General features: G+C 40.7%; 1 protein-coding gene across 2 annotated transcripts in view; it reads left to right on the top strand.

The window, feature by feature from the left end:
* TTC39C (tetratricopeptide repeat domain 39C) overlaps positions 1-24,423 on the top strand; it is a 122,865-nt gene that overhangs the window by 67,987 nt on the left and 30,455 nt on the right. For both annotated transcript variants that reach the window (XM_007974438.3, XM_073006416.1), the window contains exon 6: positions 337-505. In XM_007974438.3, the coding sequence (XP_007972629.3) occupies positions 337-505 (169 nt within the window). The remainder of the gene's footprint in view (positions 1-336; positions 506-24,423) is intronic.

Genomic DNA, 24,423 nt, shown 5'->3' with positions numbered 1-24,423 from the left:
CTAATTGGTACATGGATGAGTAAAGTGTAGAATTCAGAGATTTATGTCAGCCATCTCTTCAGCGATCCATCTAGAAGGCTCAAAAACACTGAATGCTCCTGTTACTTTATTCTCCCCTGAGGGAAGGGTGTCTTGTGATTTATATATTGTGCTAAAGTTGCAGTTTTCCAAATATTAACATTAAAATGGGGAAAGTCTCTGATTTTACTTCTTCAGAGACTGCATAGTAAGCTTTCTGGAAAGAGTAGTATTGGAAGAACACATACTGGTTTTTTTAAAACTGGAAACGGTATAAGAAAAGTTATGTGCTCATCGTTTCTCTCCTTCTTGCTCTAGATTAGCTCTGCTCTGGTATCATACTGTAGTCTGCCCGTTTTTTGCCTTGGATGGCAGTGATAACAAGGCAGGCCTGGATGAAGCCAAGGAAATTCTCCTTAAAAAAGAAGCTGCTTATCCAAATTCTTCCCTCTTTATGTTTTTCAAGGGACGGATACAACGACTAGAGGTACTGTACCTTCCTCATCTTTTTAAAATAAAGCCTCCGATGATCAAATCTCTGATTCTCACTTGAGGACTGGTATCAAAATGAGCCAGAATGTCACAGGGCCCGGGAGCATTTTGTTCTTTTGCCTTTCCTTGCATCATTGCTAGGGAAGACTCTTCCAGGAACCCAGGATGTTAGTCAGTTACCTTCTGTTCGGAAGATGTGGGCGAAGTAGGGGTAAGATTCCTCATTGCTAATGACACAAGATTGGTGCACTTCCAGCTTAAGGCATGTGAGCATTATTTAGTCGCTAGTTGAAAAACACAAAATAGGCCGGGCGCGGTGGCTCAAGCCTGTAATCCCAGCACTTTGGGAGGCCGAGACGGGCAGATCACGAGGTCAGGAGATCGAGACCATCCTGGCTAACACGGTGAAACCCCGTCTCTACTAAAAATACAAAAAAAAAAAAAAACGTGGCGGGCGCCTGTAGTCCCAGCTACTCCGGAGGCTGAGCCAGGAGAATGGCGTAAACCTGGGAGGTGGAGCTTGCAGTGAGCTGAGATCCGGCCACTGCACTCCAGCCCGGGCTACAGAGCAAGACTCCGTCTCAAAAAAAAAAATAAATAAATAAAATTAAATTAAATTAAAAAAAAAAAAGAAAAAGAAAAACACAAAATACAATTTTTTTCCCCTCTCTGAGTTACTAGTATTCTCTTTCTAAACTTTGATCTTGGCTAACAATTGACTTATACAAAAGTTACTGCCTTAAATATCAGGGCAACATGAACTTTGAAACATTAGGAGCTTTTATCACATTTTCATGTGCTTAATTTGGCTCAGTACTGTGAGCTTTACACATGCTCTTCCATTTCATCCTCGGAACCACCCTGTGACAGAGGTATAAAATTGTCATCTGCATGTTATAGAAGAAATAAACAAGGATCGGAGAGGGCTTCAAGTAACTTCCTGTGCTTACCCAGTGAATGGGCCCGGGTTGTCTCACTCCAGAAGCAGAAATGCCCTGACCTTTGGAGGCGTCTACTTCTCCTTTGCATGTCTTTTTTTTGAGCCAGAGTCTCGCTCTGTCGCCCAGGCTGGAGTGCAGTGGCGCAATCTCGGCTCATGGCAAGCTCCTCCTCCCGGGTTCCCGCCATTCTCCTGCCTCAGCCTCCCGAGTAGCTGGGACTACAGGCGCCCGCCACCACGCCCGGCTAATTTTTTTTTTGTATTTTTAGTAGAGACGGGGTTTCACTGAGTTAGCCAGGATGGTCTCGATTTCCTGACCTTGTGATCCGCCTGCCTCGGCCTCCCAAAGTGCTGGGATTACAGGCGTGAGCCACTGCATGTCTTTTTATCTGCTTGTTTGAGGTTATGAGGATTTGTGGAAACATGAAAATATAAGAAATGAATCATACCTATGAAATAAGATAGCTGTTAGAGTAGCTGCTCCGTCTACATTCTTACCAATAGTTATCAGTGAATCAGTTTGAGATTTTAACTGATAAGTGAATCAGTTTGAGGTTAACCAGGCACTCTGAGAAATCAGCCCCCATGAGTCCTTTTGAAGACTTTTGCCTAGAAATGGTTTCATGGGCACAGGAATGATTTGTTATTTTTGGGGTGGGGATGCAGGCAATGGAGTGTATATTACTTTCCCAGTCATTTTTCTCCTTCATAAAGTGACTCCTGAAATCTGAAGACCCTGCAGAGCAATTTTCTAAGCACTTTATATATGGAAGGTGTGTTTTAGAGATTATACTAGCAGTTGAAAATTGAGGTATAAGCTGGGCACGGTGGCTTATGCCTGTAATCCCAGCACTTTGGGAGGCTGAGGCAAGTGTATCACCTGAGGTCAGGAGTTCGAGACCAGCCTGGCCAACATGGTGAAACCCTGTCTCCACTAAAATTACAATAAACTAGCTGGACATGGTGGTGCATGCCTGTAATCCCAGCTACTTGGGAGGCTGAGACACAAGAATCACTTGAACCTGGGAGGCAGAAGTTGTAGTGAGCCGAGATTGCGCCACTGCACTCCAGCCTGGGTGACAGAGCAAGACTCCATCTCAAAAATAAATATATAAAATAAAATAAAATTGAGATATAGTACAGAAATCCCACCAACATCTGAATTATTTAAACTTGTCTCCAAATTGTTTTTCTTCTCATTATCTTGAAATTGTTTTTCTTTGCATTATTGTGTTTCTCCCTTTTTTCTCTCACTCTTTTTTTTCCTTTTCCTTTTTGAAATGGGGTCTCACTCTGTTGCCCAGACTGGAGTGCAGTGGCACAGTCATAGCTCACTGCAGCCTCGGCCTCAACCTTCCAGGCTCAAGCGATCCTCCGACCTCAGCCTTCAAAGTAGCTGGGAGTATTGGTGTGCGACACCATGCCTGGCTAATTTTTGAATTTTTATTTTTAGAGATGGAGTCTCCCGATGTTGGGCAGTCTGGTCTCAAACTCCTGGGCTCAAGAGATCCTCCATCCTTGGCCTCCCAAAGTGCTGAGATTATAGGTGTGAGCCACTGTGCCTGGCCTCAGGATGAGTGCTTTCTTAGATTTAGATTTCTTAAAGGGCAGACATAAGTTCTGAGTAGCTTTGAACACAATGATACAGGGTTTAGTGTTTAACAGAGATTTGCTGGGTTTAGTGTTTAACAGATGTTTATTACAAGGGGACAGTAAATTCATGGTGACCGGCTACTGTTTCTAATTGGTGCATTGATGAGTAAAGTGTAGAATTCAGAGATTTATGTCAGCCATCTCTTCAGTGATCCATCTAGAAGCCTAAAGTTTAAAATGGTGTGCAGTAGGGCAGTGAGGCACCTTAGCTTTGGGCATTTGTTAGAATTCTGTCCCTTTATTCTGCTGATGAACGAATGTTCTAAATTGGGTTTTGAAGTTGTTAAACAGAAATGTGAAAACCAGAATTTATATTTTGTTATGCTTGCCGTTTGAGTTAATTTTTCATTTTAAAACAAAATTGCTTACCTTTTGGTTAAGCCAATAACTCTTTTTTCCCAAAAATCTTACTTTGACATGGTTTTAGTTTGTGCCACGACTAATTCCTATAAAGGATTGAGTGAACTGAAAATAAGCAGTCGTTCCTTGTTGTCAAGATGGTTCTAGAAATAAGGAAGCCACAGCTTCATCAAAGGATTCCTGTAAATGTGGTTTTTGGAGGTACATAGTCCACATTATAGCTCTTAGTAGATATGTAGTCTTTTGGGGGTAGATAATTGTGATCAGAGTGCAGAAGGTAGATGCTAGAACTCCTTCACAGTTATGCGTCTTGCTTACTTAACTGGTATTTAGTTTTAAGAAAAAACACACAAGATCTGTGACTACTGTTACTTTGTGAGCTGTAGCTTTAGGGCCAGACAAAATGTGATGAGTGTTTCTCTTTGGCTCTTCCCAAAGGCCCAGAGGATGAAAAGATTTTAAGGCTAACTTGAAATATGGTTGTTATTAACCTCAAGGTGCCCAGACAGCAGTGTTTCATCGATCTTCCCAGGTATGTGTAGGAAGGTGTCAGAAATGACAGTGTCATCCTTCATTTGCAGATGAGGAACTCTGCCCAGGGAGGCTGTGATATAGCTCTTGCAAAAGGCTTTTTGTAAGGTCTCGAAGGCCCTGACTCAGTTTATGAAACATACATGACTCCTTCCAATGAATTTGCTTACGAAGAATTTTTCTTTTTTGCAGCAAGCATTTAGGTTAGAAATAGGGCCCCCTGAGCTCTTTTTATCAACACATACTCACAGAACATGGTCTAGGGGCTCTAATTTAGGGCAGGCGCATCATATAACACCATCTTTGTTTCTTCAGTGACTCAGAATCTGTGAAATTATTTGAACAGCTGTTTTTACTTAAGCTTGCTAACATGCTGGGTGACTAGCTCAATCTGTGCCCGTAAGTGTTCATTCTTCTGTACTCATTATTTTCCAATCCTGTTCAGTGCCCACTTTTTCTTTTAGTTTTGTTTGCTTTTTACGTACTTTGCCCTTCATTGTTTGGGACTCCGTAGAGTGAATATGGGAGGATTTCTTCCACAGATCTGCTTCTGTCATGCCACTTGCATAAACCTTGTTGTGGTGACTTCGCTGTTTTCTGTTATGGCCTCAGTTGATGTTACAGTGAAGTGCTACACCGTGGTCGTGAGGTCCGTTTACACCCCAGCTGGTGAGCACAGGATCCTCTTTGCCAAACTGCAGAAAGAATTCCCTTGTTTCGTTGCCTCCACTTCTCCCCGCTGCGTGTCTATAGTACCGCGCCTCGAACCTTCTCTGCCCACTCATGTTGTCCTTACAACTGATCCTGTCTTTCTTGACTCCTCTCACGTGACTTATTGCGTTGCTGAGGGGAATGAATGTGTGAATACACTACAAGCATGTGGCAAACACTGTCTAAGTAATGGTGTGATGGTGGTTATTATTCCTACTGAGTGCTTAAGCCTGGGAAGTCAGGTATCACATTTTCATTTTTTTTTTTCTTTTGGGGAAAAAGAACTTGTTTGGTGTTGAGAGCTGTCAATAAAGCAAGGCCTGTGATTGGCAAAAGTGGGTATGGGTGTAGCTATAGGAGATGTAGGTACTATACAGCTGTTTACTTATCCCTGAATTTCCACAATGCAAACAACGTTTAGGAGGCTGACCAATGGGTTATTTAGGAATCTCAATTTTCAAATGTGAATTGGTAGTTATAATTTTGATTTTCTGTATTTTCCATTAATATTCACTTAATTTTCATTCAGTTAAACCTATTTAAGATACAAGCAATTAATGAGTATTTTTCTTGATTATTTTTATAATATTAGGGACAAGTCTATTTTCATAAACTATTTTCAGTTCTCTCTGCTCTTTCTTCTTTAAGCAATACAGATTTACACAACTTTTTTCTCTTTCAGCTTTAACAATCTATTTTGTATGTGGCATGTAAGGATTTGATTTTCTGTAAATACATACTTTCACACATATACCTTACATGGTGTGACTAGTAATGTAACTAATTTTTAATATTATTTACCTCTAAATAAGTGTTCAGATATTCAAATAAATGAAAGTAGTTTTCTATAAAGTTAATGAACATATTCTAACAAAGTTCCTATGCAAATATTTTGAGAACTTTTTTTTTTTTTTTTTTTGAGACGGAGTCTTGCTCTGTCACCCAGGCTGGAGTACAGTGGCGCAATCTTGGCTCACTGCAACCTCCGCCTCCCAGGTTCAAGTGATTGTCCTGCCTCAGCCTCCCAAGTAGCTGGGATTACAGGCGTGCACCACCATGCCTGGCTAATTTTTGTATTATTAGTAGAGACGGGGTTTCACCATGTTGGCTAGGCTGGTCTCGAACTCCTGACCTTTATTTTGAAACTGTCTCCTGAGCTTGAGGCCATACATTGTGAATATCTGGCATGCTGACATTTTAAAACCTTAGGTTTGGTTTTTGGAAATCGAAATCTGAGCCTAGCACAGGTCTGGCCCTCAATGTATGTTTGCTAAATGAATAGATGAGGCTACTTGTAGAAAAATCTGTTGCTCTATGTCATTTATTTGTTAAGAAATGACATTGGTTATCAAGGACTATTTACTTTTCTTGTGGCACCTAAATGTGTTTCTGAAGTCAGTTCCAAAGAAGAAGTTGCAAAAATGTCTTGATAATTGAAATAAGAAGATGATCTCCTAAGGAGGGGTCCACATCAGCTGTTTAAATTCCAGTGTGCTGGCTAAACAATCAGTTTCATTTCTTAAGAGTCACATTTTTATTTCAAAGATGGGATTTTAAAGAACTGAATTAAATTTAATTGAAGTAAAAAAGTAAATACATTAAATGAACTTTATCTTTTATATTTGTATGGGTGTATATTTGTCACATACGTATACATGCAAATAGATGTTAACATACACACAGACATAGGTAAAAATCACATTGGTGTCTTCACCTCATCTGCACCTCTCGGCTCCAAGTGAGCTCCAGATGTATTGGCGACATCGTCTGTAGTGAGTCAAGAATGGAACAGTTCGGATTTCAGTAAAGACTAGGGTATTCTGCCACGTTGAAGTCATTATGGTCCTGCTCTGGGAGCCTCATTATATAATCTTTCTCGTATTTGAAGCTGCCTTGTTTGTTTTTTCTGAAGAGAGACAGCCCTCTCTGCCCATCAACCACTCTGTTGTGTCCTCCCCTTCCCTCGCTCCATTCCTGCTGCAAAAGGGACAATGATAGGATGCGCTTTGCAAACCCTCTCGGTGTCTGTGGAGACGGCTTTGATGCTTGACCTTTACGTCGCCATATTCGTGTCGCTCTAGTTTGCCAGTTCCTTTTAAGAGGGTGGAGGTTCTTCCCCCTCATTTTCAATTCCCTATGAAGCTCTGCGTGAAAGACTTTTTTTACACTTCTGTCCCCGGCATGCCTGTGTTCTGTCTCTGGACCTTACCTCCGTCCGTGACTTTGGGTGTCATCAACTGTGAGAGGTGCTTTTTTACAGTGGGCTTTAATGCTTTCTTTCTGTATGTTTATTAAGATAAAGTTCCATTTTCCATCAGTGACCCCCAGAATAAGTGGGAGGTCTCTGTGATTCTTTAGCCCATCAGTTCATCATTGTGACAGGGACAGGAGAGTAGACATTGACCCCTTTGGTGATTTATTTATCAGATAGAGGAAAGAACAGGGAGACCCAGGGGATCATGGAGAATAGGGCCAGTGCAGAAGGGCCTGTGCTCTCCCCCGTCTCTGGGGTATGTTGACATTATGAGAGCTGTTTGGTGGCTGTGTTTCTTTGCATCTGTTGAAGGGCAAGCCCGCCTCTTGTGTTTGGAACAGCATGCCTTGTCAGCATGATGTAATGTTTTTATTTATAGGATCAGGAAAAAGGCAATGCAGGAAGAGAAATAATTCCCTGAAGTTCTGTTAATTGTAGTCTTCTCTTCCTCCATCCTCCGTGACTCTGTTAATGCTCAGGCACCAAAAAAGAAGGTTTCTGTTTATTCTTAGAAGTATACAAAATGAGAGATGGGTTTAATTTGGTGTAGAGGAGATGGAGGATGTATTTGTATCTCACTTTCCAGTGAGATAAATCCATATTGTGTGGCTTAATGACTGTTTACCGAAATGAGAAGATGTTAGTAACCCCAATACACTTGCTGTCCTTTTAACCCTACCTATCTGTTGGGTTGAAAAGCAACTAGAAGGTTAATATTGATTTATATCCCTAAGCTTATTATGTGTGCCTAAGAGGATGAGCTTTCCCTTGCCTAGCTAGTCCTAAGGGTAGGAGGCAAAAGTATAATCTATTGCTAGGTGACCTTTATAGCAATATTGCTAAACCGATTCTGCCACTCAGCAGCATTAGTGCTGAATTCCATGTCAGTAAGTGGGTTGCTGTAGGGTGTCCTTCTGCTTGCTACATACAGGTGACAAGGAGATCCTCTCATTTCAAAACACATACATAATTATTTTAAGATGTTAAGCAATTGTCATAAAAGTAACCTAGTGATAATTATATTCTAAGCTATTTTACTTAAAATTATTTTGTAATCTTTATACATATGAGACTTTCTGCATTTTGTTTACAAATCTGATGTTTACAAGTATTAACATAGTTTTTTAAATAAATAATTGATAGGCAGGCAGACTACTTAGATTTCCCTTGTGTTCATAATCTGCTGTTTTCCTGTCGTTGGGAAATTGTGGCTGGGATATTTGACTGTTGTTTCCCAGTATTTCAGTGTGATAGCAAGTACTGCAATAAATATTTCAGTATATATGTTTTTAGTTCCTTATTAGATTATAGCTCCAGTGGTAGCATTGTTAAAAGCAAGGACTATGAACAGCTCTGTGTAGCTCTTACATGATGAGAAATTCTCAAGAAATAGGGGGCCAGAATATAATTATTCATTGTTTTGTGCATGGTGTCAGCAATCAGTACTCTACCCTGTAGTTTCGTTTGCTTATTTTTATTTCCATAACGACACAAATTAAAGTAGTTTAACATTTTTTAAAATACTACTGAAAAGATACCCCATGTTTTGTATCAGAAGTCTTAGTATCGTTACGATGACAATACTTTCCTAATTGAGCTACAGATTGAATGCAGGGTCTGTCACAATCACAGCATATATATATATATATATATATATTTTTTTTTTTCCAGAAATTAACAAACTGATCCTAAACTCAAGGGACCCAAAATAGCCAAAATAATATTGAAAAAGAAGGAAAAAATGGAAAGTGGAAAAAGAAAACTCCACTTCCTACTCTCAAAACTTACTACAAAGTAATCAAGACAGTGTGGTACGAGCATAAAATAGACATAGGGATCAGGGAGAATTACATTTATGATTAATTTACTTTTTTTTTTTTTTGAGACAGAGTCTTGCTCTGTCACCCAGGCTGGAGTGCAGTGGTGTGATTTCGGCTTACTGCAACCTCCGCCTCGTAGGTTCAAGTGATTCTCATGCCTCAGCCTCCCAAGTGGCTGAGACTACAGGTGTGCGACACCATACCTGGCTAATTTTTGTATTTTTGGCGGAGGTGGGGTTTCACCACGTTGGCCAGGCTGTTTTCAAACTCCTGACCTCAGGTGCTCTGTCCACCTCGGCCTCCCAAAGTGCTGGGATTACAGGTATAAGCCACCACGCCCAGCCTTATGATCAATTTACTTTTGACAAGGACATCAAGACACATCAGTGGGCAAAGAATAGTCTTTTCAGTCAGGCATGTAGCTCAATGCCTATAATCCCAGCACTTTGGGAGGACAGGGCAGGCAGATTGCTTGAGCTCACGAGTTTGAGACCATCCTGGGCAACATGGTGAAACCCCGTCTCTACAAAAAATATAAAAATTAGCCAGGCGTGGTAGTGCACATCTGTAGTTCCAGCTACTCGGGAGGCTGAGGTGGTAGGATGGCTTGAGCCTGGGAGGTGGAGGTTGCAGTAATCCGAGATCATGCCACTGCACTCCAGCCTGGGTGACAAAGCCAGACCATGTGCTGGGACGACTGAGTGTTCACAAATGCAAAACAATGAAGTTGGACCCTTATACTATACATGAAAATTAACTCAAAGTGGATCATAGACCTAAATGTAAGATCTAAAACTATAGAACCCTTGGGTTAGGCCTTGGTTTCCTAGACATGACACTAAAAGCACAGCAACAAATAAATAAATAAATTGAACTACATCAAAATGAAATATTTGTGCTATAAAAATACAATCAAGAAAGTGAAAAGACAACCCACAGAATGGGAGAAAATATTTGCAAGTTATACATCTGTTAAGGGACTTGTATTCTGAATATGTAAAGAACCGTTACAACTCAGTAATAAAAAGACAAGCCAATTTAAAAATGGACAGTGGATCTGAAGAAACATTTCTCCAAGGAAGATAGGCAGTATCATAAATCACTAAGGAAACAAATCGAAACCAAGTAAGATACTGTTTCACACCCACCATGCTAACTACAGTAGATGAGACAGCCAATAACAAGTGTGGGCAGGGTGCAGAGTGATTGGAACCCTCATTCATTGCCAGTGGGAATGTGAAATGGTGCGACTGCTCTGGACCCAGTTCAACAGTTCCTCAAAATGTCACAGCAATTTCACTCCTAGGAATATACACAAGAGAAATGAAAACCCCACTCCATATTATTATCCATAATAGCCAAAGAGTGGCAACAGCTCAGATGTCTATCAACTGATGATGGATAAACAATATGTGATATATTCATACAGTGGAATATTATTCAGCAATAGGAAGGAATTAAGTACAGATACATACCACAGCATGGACAAACCTTGAAAACATGTTATGTGAAAAAAAACAGTAACAAAAACCTTATACTGTATGATTCCATTTATATGACATCTTTAGGACAGGTACATCTACAAAGGCAGAAAATAGATTATTGCTTGCTTCAGTGTGGAGGTAGGTGAAGGAATGGTAGGGAGTGACTGCTGATGGCTACATGGTACATAGTTTCTTTTGGGGGGATGAAAATATTTTAGGCCGAGCACAGTGGCTCACACCTGTAACATCAGCACTTTGGGAAGCTGAGGTGGGTGGACCAGTTGAGCCCAGAAGTTTGAGACAAGCCTGGCAATGTGGCGAAACCCCATTTCTACAAGTTAGCTGGGTGCACACCTGTAGTTCCAGCTATTTGGAAGGCTGAGGTGGGAGGATCATCTGAGCCCAGGATGTTGAGCCTGTAGCGAGCCGTGAAGACCCGAGACCCTGTTTCAAAACTATATATTTTTAAAACTTAGATTGAAGTAGTAGTTGCATAACTATAATATTACTCTATGAATAGTCTAAAGGCTTATTAAATTGTACACTTTAAGTGGGTGAATTTTATGGTATTTGAATTTTATCTCAATAAAGATGTTTTATAAAAGTATTGGCCAGGTGCAGTGGCTCACGCTTGTATTCGCAGCACTTTGGGAGGCCTAGGTGGGCAGATCACGAGGTCAGGAGATCGAGACCATCCTGGCTAACACGGTGAAACCCTGTCTCTACTAAAAATACAAAAAATTAGCTGGGCGTGGTGGCAGGCGCCTGTAGTCCCAGCTACTGGGAGGCTGAGGCAGGAGAATGGCGTGAACCCAGGAGGTGGAGCTTGCAGTGAGCCAGATCGCGCCACTGCACTCCAGCCTGGGCGACAGAGCGAGACTCCGTCTCAAAAAAAAAAAAAAAAAAAGTATTGAGAGAGTGCATTTTCTGTATGATTTTTCTTCGGATATAAGTTGTTGATTAAACCAAGTTTGATGACTTTCAACTGAGATATACAGGCATATATCAGAGACATTGCGGGTTTGGTTCTAGACCACTGCACTAAAGCAAATATCACAATAAAGTGAGTCCCATGAATTTTTGGGTTTCCCAGTGCATATAAAAGTTAAGTTTACATTGTACTGTAGTCTCTTCAGTGTGCAATAGCATGTCTAAAAATACAATGTGTATACCTTAATTAAAAAAAAAAACTTTATTGCTAAAAAATGCTATCAATCATCTGAGCCTTCAGCAAGTCGTAATCTTTTGGCTGGTGGAGGGTGTTGCCTAGATGTTGATGGCTACTGGCTGATCAGGGTGGTGGTTGCTGAAGGTGGGGGTGGCTGTGGCAATTTCTTGAAGTAAGCCAACAGTGAAGTTTACCCACCGATTGACTCTTCCTTTCACAAACGATTTCTCTGTAGAATGTGATGCTGTTTGATAGCATTTTATCCACAGTAGGACTTCTTTCAGAATTAAATCAATCCTTTCAAATCTTACAACTACCTTATCAACTAAGCCTATGTGATATTTTAAGTCTTTTGTTGTCATTTCAGCAGGGTTCACAGCATCTTCACCAGGAGGAGATTCCATCGCAAGAAACCATTTTCTGTGCTCACTCCTCATAAGCCCCTCCCATCTCTTCATGTTTTGTCCTGCGATTGCAAGTCAGTCCCATCTTCAGGCTCCACTTCTGATTCTAGTTTTCTTGCTATTTCTACCACATTGGCTGTTCCTTCCTCCACTGAAGTCTTGAACCTCTCAAAGACATCTAGGAGGGTTGGAATTAAGTTCTTCCAAACTCCCATTAATGTTATTTTGATCTCCTTCTATGAATCCATGTTCTTAATGGCATTTACAGTGGTAAATTTTTTCCAGAGGGTTTTCAATTTACTTTGCTCAGATCCATCAGAGGAAGCCATGTCTGTGGCAGCTATAGCCTTATCAAATGTATTTCTTAAATAATAAGACTTGAAAGTCAAAATTACTCCTTGTTCCATGAGCTGCAGAATGGATGTTGTGTTAACAGACATGAAAGCAACAGTAAATCTCATTGTACATTTCCATTAGAGCTCTTGAGTGACCAGGTACATTGTCAATAAGCAGTAACGCTTTGAAAGGAATCTTTTTTTTTTTCTTTTGGGAAGTATGTCCCGACAGTGTGCTTAAAATACTCAGTAAACCATGTTGTAAACAGATGTGCTGTCATTCAGGCTTTCTTTTTCCATTTATAGAGCACAGGAAGAGGAAGAGTAGCTGTAGCCTAATTGTGAAGGGCCCTCTGATTTTCAAAATGTTAAGTGAGCATTGTCTTCAACCTAATGTCACCAGCTGAATTCGCCCCTCGGAAGAGAGCCACCCTGTCCTTTGAAGCTTTGAAGCCAAGCATTGACTTCTCAAGCTATGAAAATTCTAGATGGCATCTTCTTCCAATAGAAGGCTGTTTTGCCTCCACTGAAAATCGGTTGTTTAGCATAGCCGCCTTCATCAATGATCTTAACTAGATCTTCTGGTTTTCTTGCTGTGGCTTCTCCATCAGCACTTGCTGCTTCACCTTGTGCTTTTACGTTATGGAGACGGCTTCTTTCCTTAAACCTCATGAACCAACCTTGGCTAATCTTGGGCTTTTCTTCTGCAGCTTCCTCACCTCTGTCGGCCTTCAAAGAATTGGAGAGAGCTGGAATCTTGCTCTGGATGAGGCTTTGGTTTAAAGGAATGTCGTGGCTGGTTTGATCTTCTATCCAGACCACTGAAACTTTATTCGTATCAGCAATAAGTCTGGTTTGCTTTCTTATCATTCGTGTGTTCACTGGAATAGCACTTTTAATGTCTTTAAGGAAGTTTTCAGCTGGGTGCAGTGGCTCATGCTTGTAATCCCAGCTCTTTGGGAGGATGAGGCCAGCAGATTACCTGAGATCAGGAGTTCAAGACCAGCCTGGCTAACATAGTGAAACCCCATCTCTACTAAAAATACAAAAATTAGCTGGGCGTGGTGGCACATACCTGTAACCCCAGCTACTTGGGAGGCTGAGGCAGGAGAATTGATTGAACCTGGGAGGCAGAGGTTGCAGTCAGCCGAGATCGCACCATTGCACTCCAGCCTGGGCGACAAGAGTGAAACTCTGCCTCAAAAACAAACAAATAAACAAACAAAAAACTTTTCCTTTGCATTCACAACTTGGCTAACTGGCATAAGGCACCTAACTTCTAGCCTTTCTCAGCTTTCAACATGGCTTCCTCATTAAGCTTAATGATTTCTAGCTTTTGATTTAAAGTGAGAGACTTGCAATTCTTTCTTTCACTTGAACACTTAGAGGCCATTGTAGGGTTATTAATCAACCTCAATTAGTGTGTCTCATGGAATGGGGGGCCCAAGGAGAGGGAGAGAGAAGGGGGAATGGCTGGTTAGTAGAGCAGCCAGATCACACATAACATTTATCAGTTAAGTTTGTTGTCTTACGTGAGCACGATTTGTGGTGCTCCAGAACAATTAAAATAGTAACATCAAAGGTCACTGATCATAGATCACCATAACAAATATAGCAGTCACGAAAAATTTGAAGTATTGGGAGAATTACCAAAGCGTGACACAGACACAAAGTGAGCTCATACTGCTGGAAAAATGGTGCCAACGGACTTACTCGATGCAGGGTTGCCACACGCCTTCTATTTGTTGAAGAAAAAAGACAGTATCTGTGAAGTGCAATAAAATGAGGTATGCATGTATTTCTCATCTATTTGTCCAAATTCTAAATGTTTAATATAAATATTAGTGAAGTTAATTATATTTTCCGTCTATTATTACTTGCATTGCGAGAACTAATGTTGCCTTTAATCGTGGGAACTTCGAACATTCAGATGTGTACACATTGTTGTTATAATGATAGACTCACTTCTCCAGAAATGAAATTTATCTTCCGTCCCAAACTAAGATTTATAGACTATTCTGTTTTTAAATTGTAAATGGATATTTAAAAACTATCTTACTGTATTTTCATGCCTCTTTGCATGTATGAGATATACATACGGTTTTATTCTGATCCCTTCTGTAAATCAGGGATGTGCTTTTGATTCGAGGGTATTTTCTCTTCCTGTCATTGAATCAAATTCTTAAAATAGATAAAATCTTTTTTTTTTTTTACTTTTTAAATTTTATCTTTATACTTTTTATTTTTAAATGAATATTATATAGCTTTGATAATTGTGATACGGGGACTTCAAAAAGTTCATTGACAAGTAGAATTAAAAGATAAAATTATAAACCACAAACTTTATTAACATAAGCTCTATCAAGTTCCAGACTCTTTTGTAAGTGATGGTACCAACCATTTAGTCCATCCTTAAAGAACTATGGGTCCTGGGAATTTAACCATGTCCGTGCAGTCTTTTTTATAGTGCAGTCTTTTTTACATAATTAACTGAAGAAAAATCGGTGCCCTCTAAAATTAGGGAACAAAAAGAAGTCAGAGGGAGCCAAATCAGGACCGTAAGGTGAATGCCTAATGATTCCCAAGGAAACTCTCACAAAATTGGCCTTGTTTGATGAGAGGAATGGGCAGGAACATTGTCACAGTGGAGGACTCTCTGGTGAAGCTTTCCTGGGTGTTTTGCTGATAAATCTTTGGCTAACTTCCTTAAAACAATCTCATAAATAGCAGATGTTATCGTTCTTTGTCCCCATGCCCAGAAAATCAACAAGCAAAATGCCTTGAGCATCCCAAAAAAACTGTTGCCATCCCCTTTGCTCTTGCTTTCTTTGCTGTGACTAGGCCACTCCCACTTCTTTGTAGCCATTGCTTAGATTGTGCTTGGTCTGCAGGATTGTAGTGGTAAATCCATGTTTCATCTCCTATTATAATTCCTTGAAGAGACGCTTAAGGATTCTTGATCCCACTTGTTTACAATTTCAATTGAAAACTGTGCCCATGTCTGCAGCTGATCTGGGTGCAGTGGTTTTGGCACCCATCAAATGAAACTTTGCTCAGCTTTTTTGGTCAGAACGGTGTAAGCTGAACCAATTGAGATGTCTATGGTGTTGGCTATTATTTATGTAGTCCCCTTCAATTAGGGCATGAACAAGATTAATATTTTCTTTGCAAATCTATGTAGATGGTCTGCCACTTTGGGCTTCATCTTCAACATCATCTTGGCCCCTTCATAAACTTAGTTATCCGTTTGCAAACTGCTGATTCTGATCCCTTCTGTAAATCAGGGATGCACTTTTGATTCGAGGGCATTTTCTCTTCCTGTCATTGAATCAAATTCTTGAAATAGATAAAATCTTTTTTTTTTTTTTTTTACTTTTTATATTTTATCTTTATACCTTTTATTTTTAAATGAATATTATATAGCTTTGATAATTATCATAAGGGGACTTCAAAAAGTTTGGGGAATTATTCCCATAAACTTTTTGTAAAGTGTCAGTGATTTCACCATTCTTTCACCCAAGCCTCACCATAAGTTTTGTGTTTGTTCTTGCTTCCATTTAAATGCAGAATTTATGTTGGTCTGATAGGGGCTCTTTTCAAATTGATGTCTTATACTTCTTAGTGCCTCAAACTAGATCCTGCTCAGACATGTTATATTAGTATGGGCTTATTTTGGGGTAAAAAAATTTGAAATTCATGCATAGTTTTATTATAATGCACATTATAATATACAATATATGATATTATGTAATATAATATATGACCATTTTGAAGACCCTGCATATGCCTTAAATAAAACAACATCATTATTGCCTTTAAAATATATGTTATATTAGTTTTTATCCACTTGTTCTCTTACATATATGCATAACTCTCAGTTTCTCAGGTTCTCTGTATTATGGGGAAATTTAAATTTTACTATGTTTATAATATTTCTTAGTCACTGAGGATATATCTTCATTTAGTCATGTCACCTTTTATTTCTCCCATTTTGACTATAAAATTTTTGCATATGTCTGTCCTGTCTTATATATAGCAAGCAGGGGTCCAGATGAGTAAGTACTTTGTGAAAGTGTGCATGGTTATTTTAGGATTAAGGAAGACCTAGAATTCAGGCTTTCTTTCTTTCCTTTCCTTCCTTTCCCTCCCTCCCTCCCTTCTTTCTCTCTCTCTCTCTTCTTTCCTTCCCTCCTTCCTTCCTTTCTTTTCTCCCCTTTCCTTTCCTTTTCTCCCCTCTCCTCCCCTCCCCTCCCCTCTCACTTCCCCTCCCCTCCCCTTTCCATCTGTCTCTTGCTGTCTTGCTTTCTTTTCCTCCCTCCCTTTCTTTTTTCTTTTCTCTTCTCTTCATCTCTTTTTCTTCTCTTTTTAGATGGAGTTTCGCTTTGTCACCCAGGCTGGAGTGCAGTGGTGCAATCTTGGCTCATTGCAAACTCTGCCTCCTGGTTCAAGCAATTCTCCTGCCTCAGCCTCCTGAGTAGCTGGCATTACAGCTGAGTAACCCAACACCACACCTGGCTAATTTTTGTATTCTTAGTAGAGATGGGGTTTCACCATGTTGGCCAGGCTGATCTTCAACTCCTGACCTCAAGTGATCCTCCTCCCTCAGCCTCCCAAAGTGCTGGGATTACAGGCATGAGTCACTGCACCCAGCCTGTACTTACTTTTTTTTTTTTTTTTTTTGAGACAGAGTCTCGCTCTGTCGCCCAGGCTGGAGTGCAGTGGCGCGATCTCCACTCACTGCAAGCTCCGCTTCCCGGGTTCACACCATTCTCCTGCCTCAGCCTCCCGTGTAGCTGGGACTACAGGCGCCCACCACCGCACCTGGCTAATTTTTGTATTTTTAGTAGAGACAGGGTTTCACCGTGTTAGCCAGGATGGTCTCGATCTCCTGACCTCATGATCTGCCCATCTCGGCCTCCCAAAGTGCTGCTTTCTTTTTTTAATCCAGTGTTTTTTCTAGTATATCCCACTGCTTTTATTTGCTAAGTTACAGAAATTGTGTGTGTGTGTGTATATATATATATAACTGTGTGTGTGTGTGTGTGTGTGTGTGTGTGTGTATAGGTCTTAGTTTGGGCTACTATAAAAGAGTACCATAGATTGGGTGACTAAAAGAACACTTATTTCTCACAGTTCTGGAGGCTGGCAGGTATGAGATCACGGTGCCAGAAGATTGGGTGTCTAGTGAGGACCATGTCCTGGTTCATAGGTGATGGCTTCTTACTGTGTCCTCAGATGGTGGAAAGGGGGCTATGGAGCTCTCAGGGGTCTCTTTTGTGAGGTCACAAATTGCATTCATGAGGGCTTCACCCTCATGACGTGATTACCTCACAAAACTCCCACTTCCTAATACAGTTCCAGTGAGGGTTAGGATTTCATGTACCAGTTTTGTGAGGCAGAAGCATTCAATCCATAACAATGTTATATAAAATATATAACTTATATATGTAACTTAGCAATTAGTATGTATACATATTTAAATGTGAATATAAATATTTCTGGGACTTGTTTTTACTAGGCTTTAGGAATAAACCTGATTTGTTTTTAATGATTTGGCTAAAACCGTATCTTTCTTACATTTTGGAGAAACAGATCATTTCAAGTAATTAAACTGCCATTAAACGTTGGAAGGAATTCTCCTGTAACTTAGTGTTGTGAAATTCCCTTTTGAAATCAGTTTTTAAATAACTTCCCTTATTTCTTTCTATAATGTTAATATATATTTATTTATATCCATTTTAGTTTTATGTTATAGTTTTCTTTCCAAACATATAACTGAATACTAGTTTTAGATCTGTAAAAAAGTTGTATTATTTTATTAGACTAATTTGTGTTTTCTTAATTTTATGATTAAGCTTTTGGATTATCATATTCGTTTTGAGAGAGAGAGAGATTGATTTTTTTATCAACTCATTTTTAAATTTCCATTGTTTCTAGTTTCCCTTAACTTAGCTTGTTTTATAGTTTTTCTTAATAGTTTATCATAACACATTTGTTGTATTAGAATAATTTGATATTGGTGTTGTGGGATTAGGGATTTGATCTTATTCCCTAAATGGAAATTTGGCCTAAATTTCTTTATCTGTTTTACCTGAGAGTGTTTAGGGAGGCTGAAGATTTTATTAAATGTTCATTGTGATGTGTCTTAATTATCTGATTATGATTATAATTCATCTTACGTCCTTTAGTAAACTTCACAGGAGGCCTACTCTGAGTCTGTGGCCTTTGTCCTCTGCCTGGCAGAAACCCGGGGTTTAGAGCTTACCCCTGGAGGCCACTGCTGGGATGAATCCTGGCCCCTCCACTCTTGCTGAGTGACCTTGGACAAGATCCTTCACCTCCTTAAGCCTTGCTTCCCTCCTCAGTGAGATGGGGACCCCAGTAGTACCTTGGCGCAGTTTAGCTGTTAGGATTCAGTGAGGTGACCCCGGAGGCATGTGCAGCACAAGGCTTGGAGTGAGTGCCGAGTCGTTGGCTGGAAGGACAATAGCACTGCAGTGTGACTGTCCTTAGGGCTGCGGCCAGAGTGGAGGGGATTTATTGACATAAGGCTTCCCAGCTTCAGCTTTTAGTGTGTGGCATTGTAGAGAGAACATTGGACTAGAAGTCTGTGAATCTGGTTTCTAGTTTTGGCTCTGCCATAAACAGCAACAATTATTTCCCAATGTTGCTTTCACGTCAGGCAGTCTGAAAGAGCTCAGAGACCTCAAGCCAGTGGGCCTTCTCCAGTGTTCTTTTTATTCACCTGGAATGTTAGGTGGTTGGAATAAGTCAGGGTTTTCTGAAGCACTGGCCCCGGCTCACTGATTGATGGCCTGTTAGTACATGTTCCATGAAAAGAGGTTCTGTGTCAGGTTAATTGGAATATCCTGGGACTTCTCCCAGGCTTTAGTTTTGCACTGTGATTCTCCAGGGGGAAGATGAGAGTATGCAGTTATGCCATGTTTAACCAGTTTTTTTGACCAGGAAAATTCCTGTTTATACTGTAGCCTGTGAGACTAAAAGCATTCAGTAGAACGTACTTTGGGAAGCAGTAGGCTAGGTAATTTGTGAGATCTCTTCCAGATTTCAAATGTTATGGTTCTGTGAATATATTAAAAGCCCCTTAATTTTATACTTGAAAAGGATGCATTTTCTGGTTTGTGAATTATATCTCAATAAAGCTTCAAAACTCACTATATATCTCAATAAAATCTTCAAAACTAACTCCCTGGGATTATTTCTGCTTTTTACAACTTGGCTTTAATTCTTCATTTTAAAAAAATTGGCTGAGCACTGTGGCTCATGCCTGTAATCCCAGCACTTTGGGAGGCCAAGGCAGGCATATCACCAGGTCAAGAGATCGAGACTATCCTGGCCAATATGGTGAAACCCCGTCTCTACTAAAACTCAGGAAGCTGAGGCAGGAGAAGCCCTTGAACCCAGTAAGCAGAGGTTGCAGTGAGTTGAAATGGTGCCACTGCACTCCAGCCTGGCGACAGAGAGAGACTCTGTCCAAAAAAAAAAAAAAAAAATTTCCGCATAGCCTCTTACCCATTGAACACCCTTTACAGAGAGTGTCATTCAGGTCTAGGAAACATCCAGTGTCACTTTGCTGATTATAAATTTGGTTTGTTTCTTTGTTGTTGTTGTTGTTGTTGTTGTTATCATTGACTTATTTTATTCACTCTTGACACTGTGAATGAGAATAGAACAATAAACAGGAAGTACATTACCTGAGGTCCCCATTTCAGTTAACCAGAATAAAAATAAATGTCTTATGATAGTGTCTCTGATACAAGCAACAAATTACAACCAAGACAGAAAAATGACAATTTTTACAGTTCTGACAGAAGTTGAATTTCTCATTATCTACATTCAATCTCTTATACCAAGTTCTTTTAATGCTAGACCTAAATTAACTCTGTCACTTTATCCATTTTAATCATCTTAGTACACCACCATTGTTTTTTTAAATTTAATCATCTATATATGATGTGGGGGTGGTTTGTTTCTTATACCAGTCTTGATGCATATTAGATCTTCTTGGCTTTCTAGGTTTTTCTGTCTTGAAATACTGTCTCCATTGGAGTTGTGTGGCTGTGTTTGTAGACTAGTGTCTTCTGTATTTCTATTATGTGTTTTTCTGAGTTAATTCTTTGCATTATCTTCTTCGCTGTTATTTTTAATTCTTTGATAACATCTTTAACATAAGTACATTTCTTTTCAACTTACTGCTATGTTTCACATACATTTTCCCCATCATTTTAAAAGGCATTTTGGTATAGTGGAGAGAGCACCAGGCTCATCTCAAAATGGGGTCTTCAACTTACTGCCCCAGCCCAGCTTTCTGAGCCTGTATCCTCATCTGTAAAAATGAAGGCTGTACTTCCCTTTAGGAGAAGGTGTCAGCCTTCAGTAATGCAGCCTGGGAAGGGTAAAGCACTAAGCACAGGGTTCATTTATCAGGTGCTCCTTTCCTATCTGGACAGAATCGTGTCTGAATTGTAAATCCCACTATGAAGTCCTTTCCATCACAAATGTCAAAATCCTGTCATAACTGTTGAGGGACCAAGGAAATTTTGTAACTGGTGCATTTTTCATTTCCTCTACCATTAGTGGTGGATTCAGTTGCATAACTCATTTTTCAAGGGGATTGCTATTCATTTCTGTGGAGATGCTGAAAACATAACTACTCTATCCATTATTTGTACATAATCAAGTATTTATTGGCTATGATGTGAAAGGCCTTCTGGGGATGAAAATTCCCTGCCCACAAGAAACATGCAATTCAATTATGAAGAAAGCATTGTGCATACACTAAAAAGCAAGAAAAAGAAAGTGCCAAGTGAATGAGTGGTTGCTGTGGGTGGAGACGACTGGAGAGGTGGGGCCCGTCTTTAGGTTGAGGAGGCCGTGGAGTGGGGAGGTCCACAGTGCTGGCTCTGGAGTCAGACTGAGCAGGAGTCAGACTGAGCAGGTTCGCGTTTGGGCTCCACCTCAAAGGCTATGTGGCCTTCAGTGAGGCCTGGAGATTGTACACCTGGCCAGTGAGGAAGGTTTGCCCTCTTACCAGGCACAGGGTTAAGAGCACCCCACATGTTGGCCCCTCTGATTAGGATGATGAGACCAGGATAAGCTTATTAAAGCAGCTTTGCTGAAAGGCTCTTTACCTAGGCCAGTGTGGTGGCTCACACCTGTAATCCCACCACTTTGGGAGGGCCGGGTGGGAGGAGTTCGAGACCAGCCTGGGCAACATGGCAAAACCCTGTCTCTACAAAAAATACAAAAGTTAACCAGGTGTTGTGTGCACATAGTGCCGCCTACTCAGGGGGCTGAGGTGGGAGGATCCCTGCCTGGAGTCTAGGAGGCAGAGGTTGCAGTGAGCCGTGATCGCGCCACTGCACTCCAACCTGGGCAACAGAGTGAGATCCTGTCTGGGAAAAAAGAAGAAGAAAAAAAGGCTCTTTACTTAGTCTCTCCTTGCTCCACATCAGAATGTTAATTTCCAGCTGCCTCATTCTGTCTAAATAAGTCATGTTCATTTGAGAATGTGGTGAAGTACAAAAGTACGTCAAGGTACAGATAGACATCTTGCATTCCAGAAATATATACTATTTACATTTGCTCAATACCTGACTATTGACTATAATTATCAGGTGGAGATCTGTATCTTCTAAATAGTCATTCACAGTAGGCACTGGAGGTGTTCTTGTCAGAAATTATTTATACAAACCATGAAAGGACAAATGGAGATGTGCGGAACATCCTTGTGGTACGAAAATCTGTGTGTAATTTACTTATCTGCCATTGGTCTGCATAGCCAGCAGTAACAAACAGCATGCAGGTGGTCTGGTTCTTGGAAACTCACTGAACTCCCCTGCCTTGTCTCCTATACGGCATATATGTCAAGGTCAGCATCAGCTTTTGTCTGCTGTATGTATCTCTTTCACATGTGATGTTCACATTCAGAGTCACTTTCTTATACTATGTGGAGTTTTATGAATGAATTAGGAATTTCAGAGGCTAATTCTTTCTGCCCTTCCCACCTGCCCCTCCTCCTGCCCCAGTCTCAGCCAACGCTGTTTTTCTCCTGGATGGTCACATCATCCTGACTCCCTGCTTTTGCTCTTCTTGCCCTGCATTCTGTTCTAACGTATCTGTCAAAGTAACTTCATTAGTAAAATTTAGGTTACATTACGTCATGTCTCTGTACAAAACCCTTAAATAACTTCCCTTCCCATTCAGTGCGAAATCCCAAATTCACTTTTTTTTTTTTGAGATGGAGTCTCGTTCTGTCACCTAGACTGGAGTGCAGTGGTGCCATCTCGGCTCATTGCAACCTCCACCTTCTGGGTTCAGGCGATTCTCCTGCTTCAGCCTCTTGAGTAACTGGGATTACAGGCACTTGCCACCACACCCGGCTAATTTTTGTATTTTTAGTAGACACTGGGTTTCACCATGCTGGCCAGGCTGGTCTTGAACTCCTGACCTCAAATGAGCCACCCACCTTGGCCTCCCAAAGTGCTGGGATTATAAATATGGGCCACTGCACCCAGCTCCAAATCCCAGATTCTTATAATGGTCATCAGGGCCTGCATGAACTGACCGTCTGTTGCCTCTGCAGCCTCGTCGCCCACCACTATGGCCATCCCCACTCCACCCCTGCCCCACTGGCTTCCTTCCTTCCTTAAACGCACAGGGCGCAGGGCTGCCTCGGGGCCTTTGTGCTTTCTGGGCCCTGCCTAGGACATTTTTACCTCTGATACCTGCTTTCACCAGTACCTCACTTCCTTGAGTGTGTTCAGAGTCACCTCTCAGGGAGACCACCCACCTCATCCCTACCCAGAGACTTCTCTTGGGACACTACGTTAAGGGGTTTCCTTATTTGTTTATTGTCTGCCCCTCCCCATTAGAATGAGAACGTAAGATCCACGAGGACAGAGACTTGGTTTGGGCCACGGCTGTATCTCAAATGCCTAGACCAGTGCCCAGTGCTTAGAGCAGGGTGTGTGTGTGTGTATGTGTGGTGTGTGTGACTGTGCATGTGTGTGTGATGAATGAATACAAAGTACAGTCTCTTGTTCTTTTCCTCTCAGTTGTGCTGTGATGATGGTTATGTTTCTATAGCTCCTGGACTCTTGTCAGAATGGGAGCAGCCATATTTATGGCATGTGGAAACAGCTCCCTAATTATGCAAATTTCGTGAATTCCACATCCCCAGTAGTAGTAAAAGCTCCATCTCTCCCATCAAGGACTTTCTAAACATAACTCTAAAATCAAAGCATATTAAGAAAAAGATGGATAAAATTGATCATAAATTGATCAAAAGATTGATAGAATTGACATAAAAATAAACTTCTGTATTGTAAAAATATTATAAAGTTCAAAAAAAGAAAAGAAAAAAAAAACCCTGGATGCTAACCTACTAAAGGTTAGCATCTTTAATGTAGAAAGAGTTCTTTCAAAATTAGGACATAATGGAAGGATAAATAAATAAAAGCACAGAAAAAGAAAAATGCCAAAACACCTAAGCTGGGTAGTCAGGAAATAAGATATACACATGGCCAATAACATGTGAACCTCGCAAAAATCCAGGAAATGCCAATTAAAACAACATGGAAAAATGGTTGGCTAATACTGAAAACATTCAGTGTGAATAAAAGATATAGGGAAATTGACCCTTTACAAACTGTTGGTACATATGGAAAATTACTAAAATCTTTATGGCTGGTGATCGGGTATTTATACAAATTTCTGTTATAATTTGCCAACCTAAGAGGGAAATAGGCATGCATATATGAAATACATATGCGTGCACACACACGCCTGCACATACACATACACACACACACACACACACACTTGTAGGCAGGCACCACACTGGCCCACCTTCGTCACCTGTGAGAACTCCTGGGGTGGCTTCTGAGTGGGATGTGGGGAGCACTGTGACTTGCCTCGCTGGACAGGTGCTCACCCTTGTCCTTACACCGGAGAAAGACACTTCCATGCCACCACATAGGTGATGGTGGATGGAGGTGAATGGATCCCCAAAGAAGGGACACCCCTGACAGTTGGTGTCTTGGTTTCCTATGGCTGCCATAACAAAGTATCACAAACTGGGGACTTAAACAACAAAAGTGTATTGTCCCGCAGCTCTGGGCTAGATGTCCAAAATTAGAGTCAGCAGAATTAGCTCCTCTGAGGGCTGTGAGGGAGAACTTGTTCCATTCGTCTCACCTGGCTTCTGGGGCTTGCTGGCAAGCTTTGCCAT

Source organism: Chlorocebus sabaeus, chromosome 18 (genome assembly GCF_047675955.1).
Source record: "Chlorocebus sabaeus isolate Y175 chromosome 18, mChlSab1.0.hap1, whole genome shotgun sequence".
NCBI lineage: Eukaryota > Metazoa > Chordata > Mammalia > Primates > Cercopithecidae > Chlorocebus > Chlorocebus sabaeus.
Note: the sequence above shows the minus strand (reverse complement) of the source record. Positions and strands in the feature narration are given on the sequence as shown.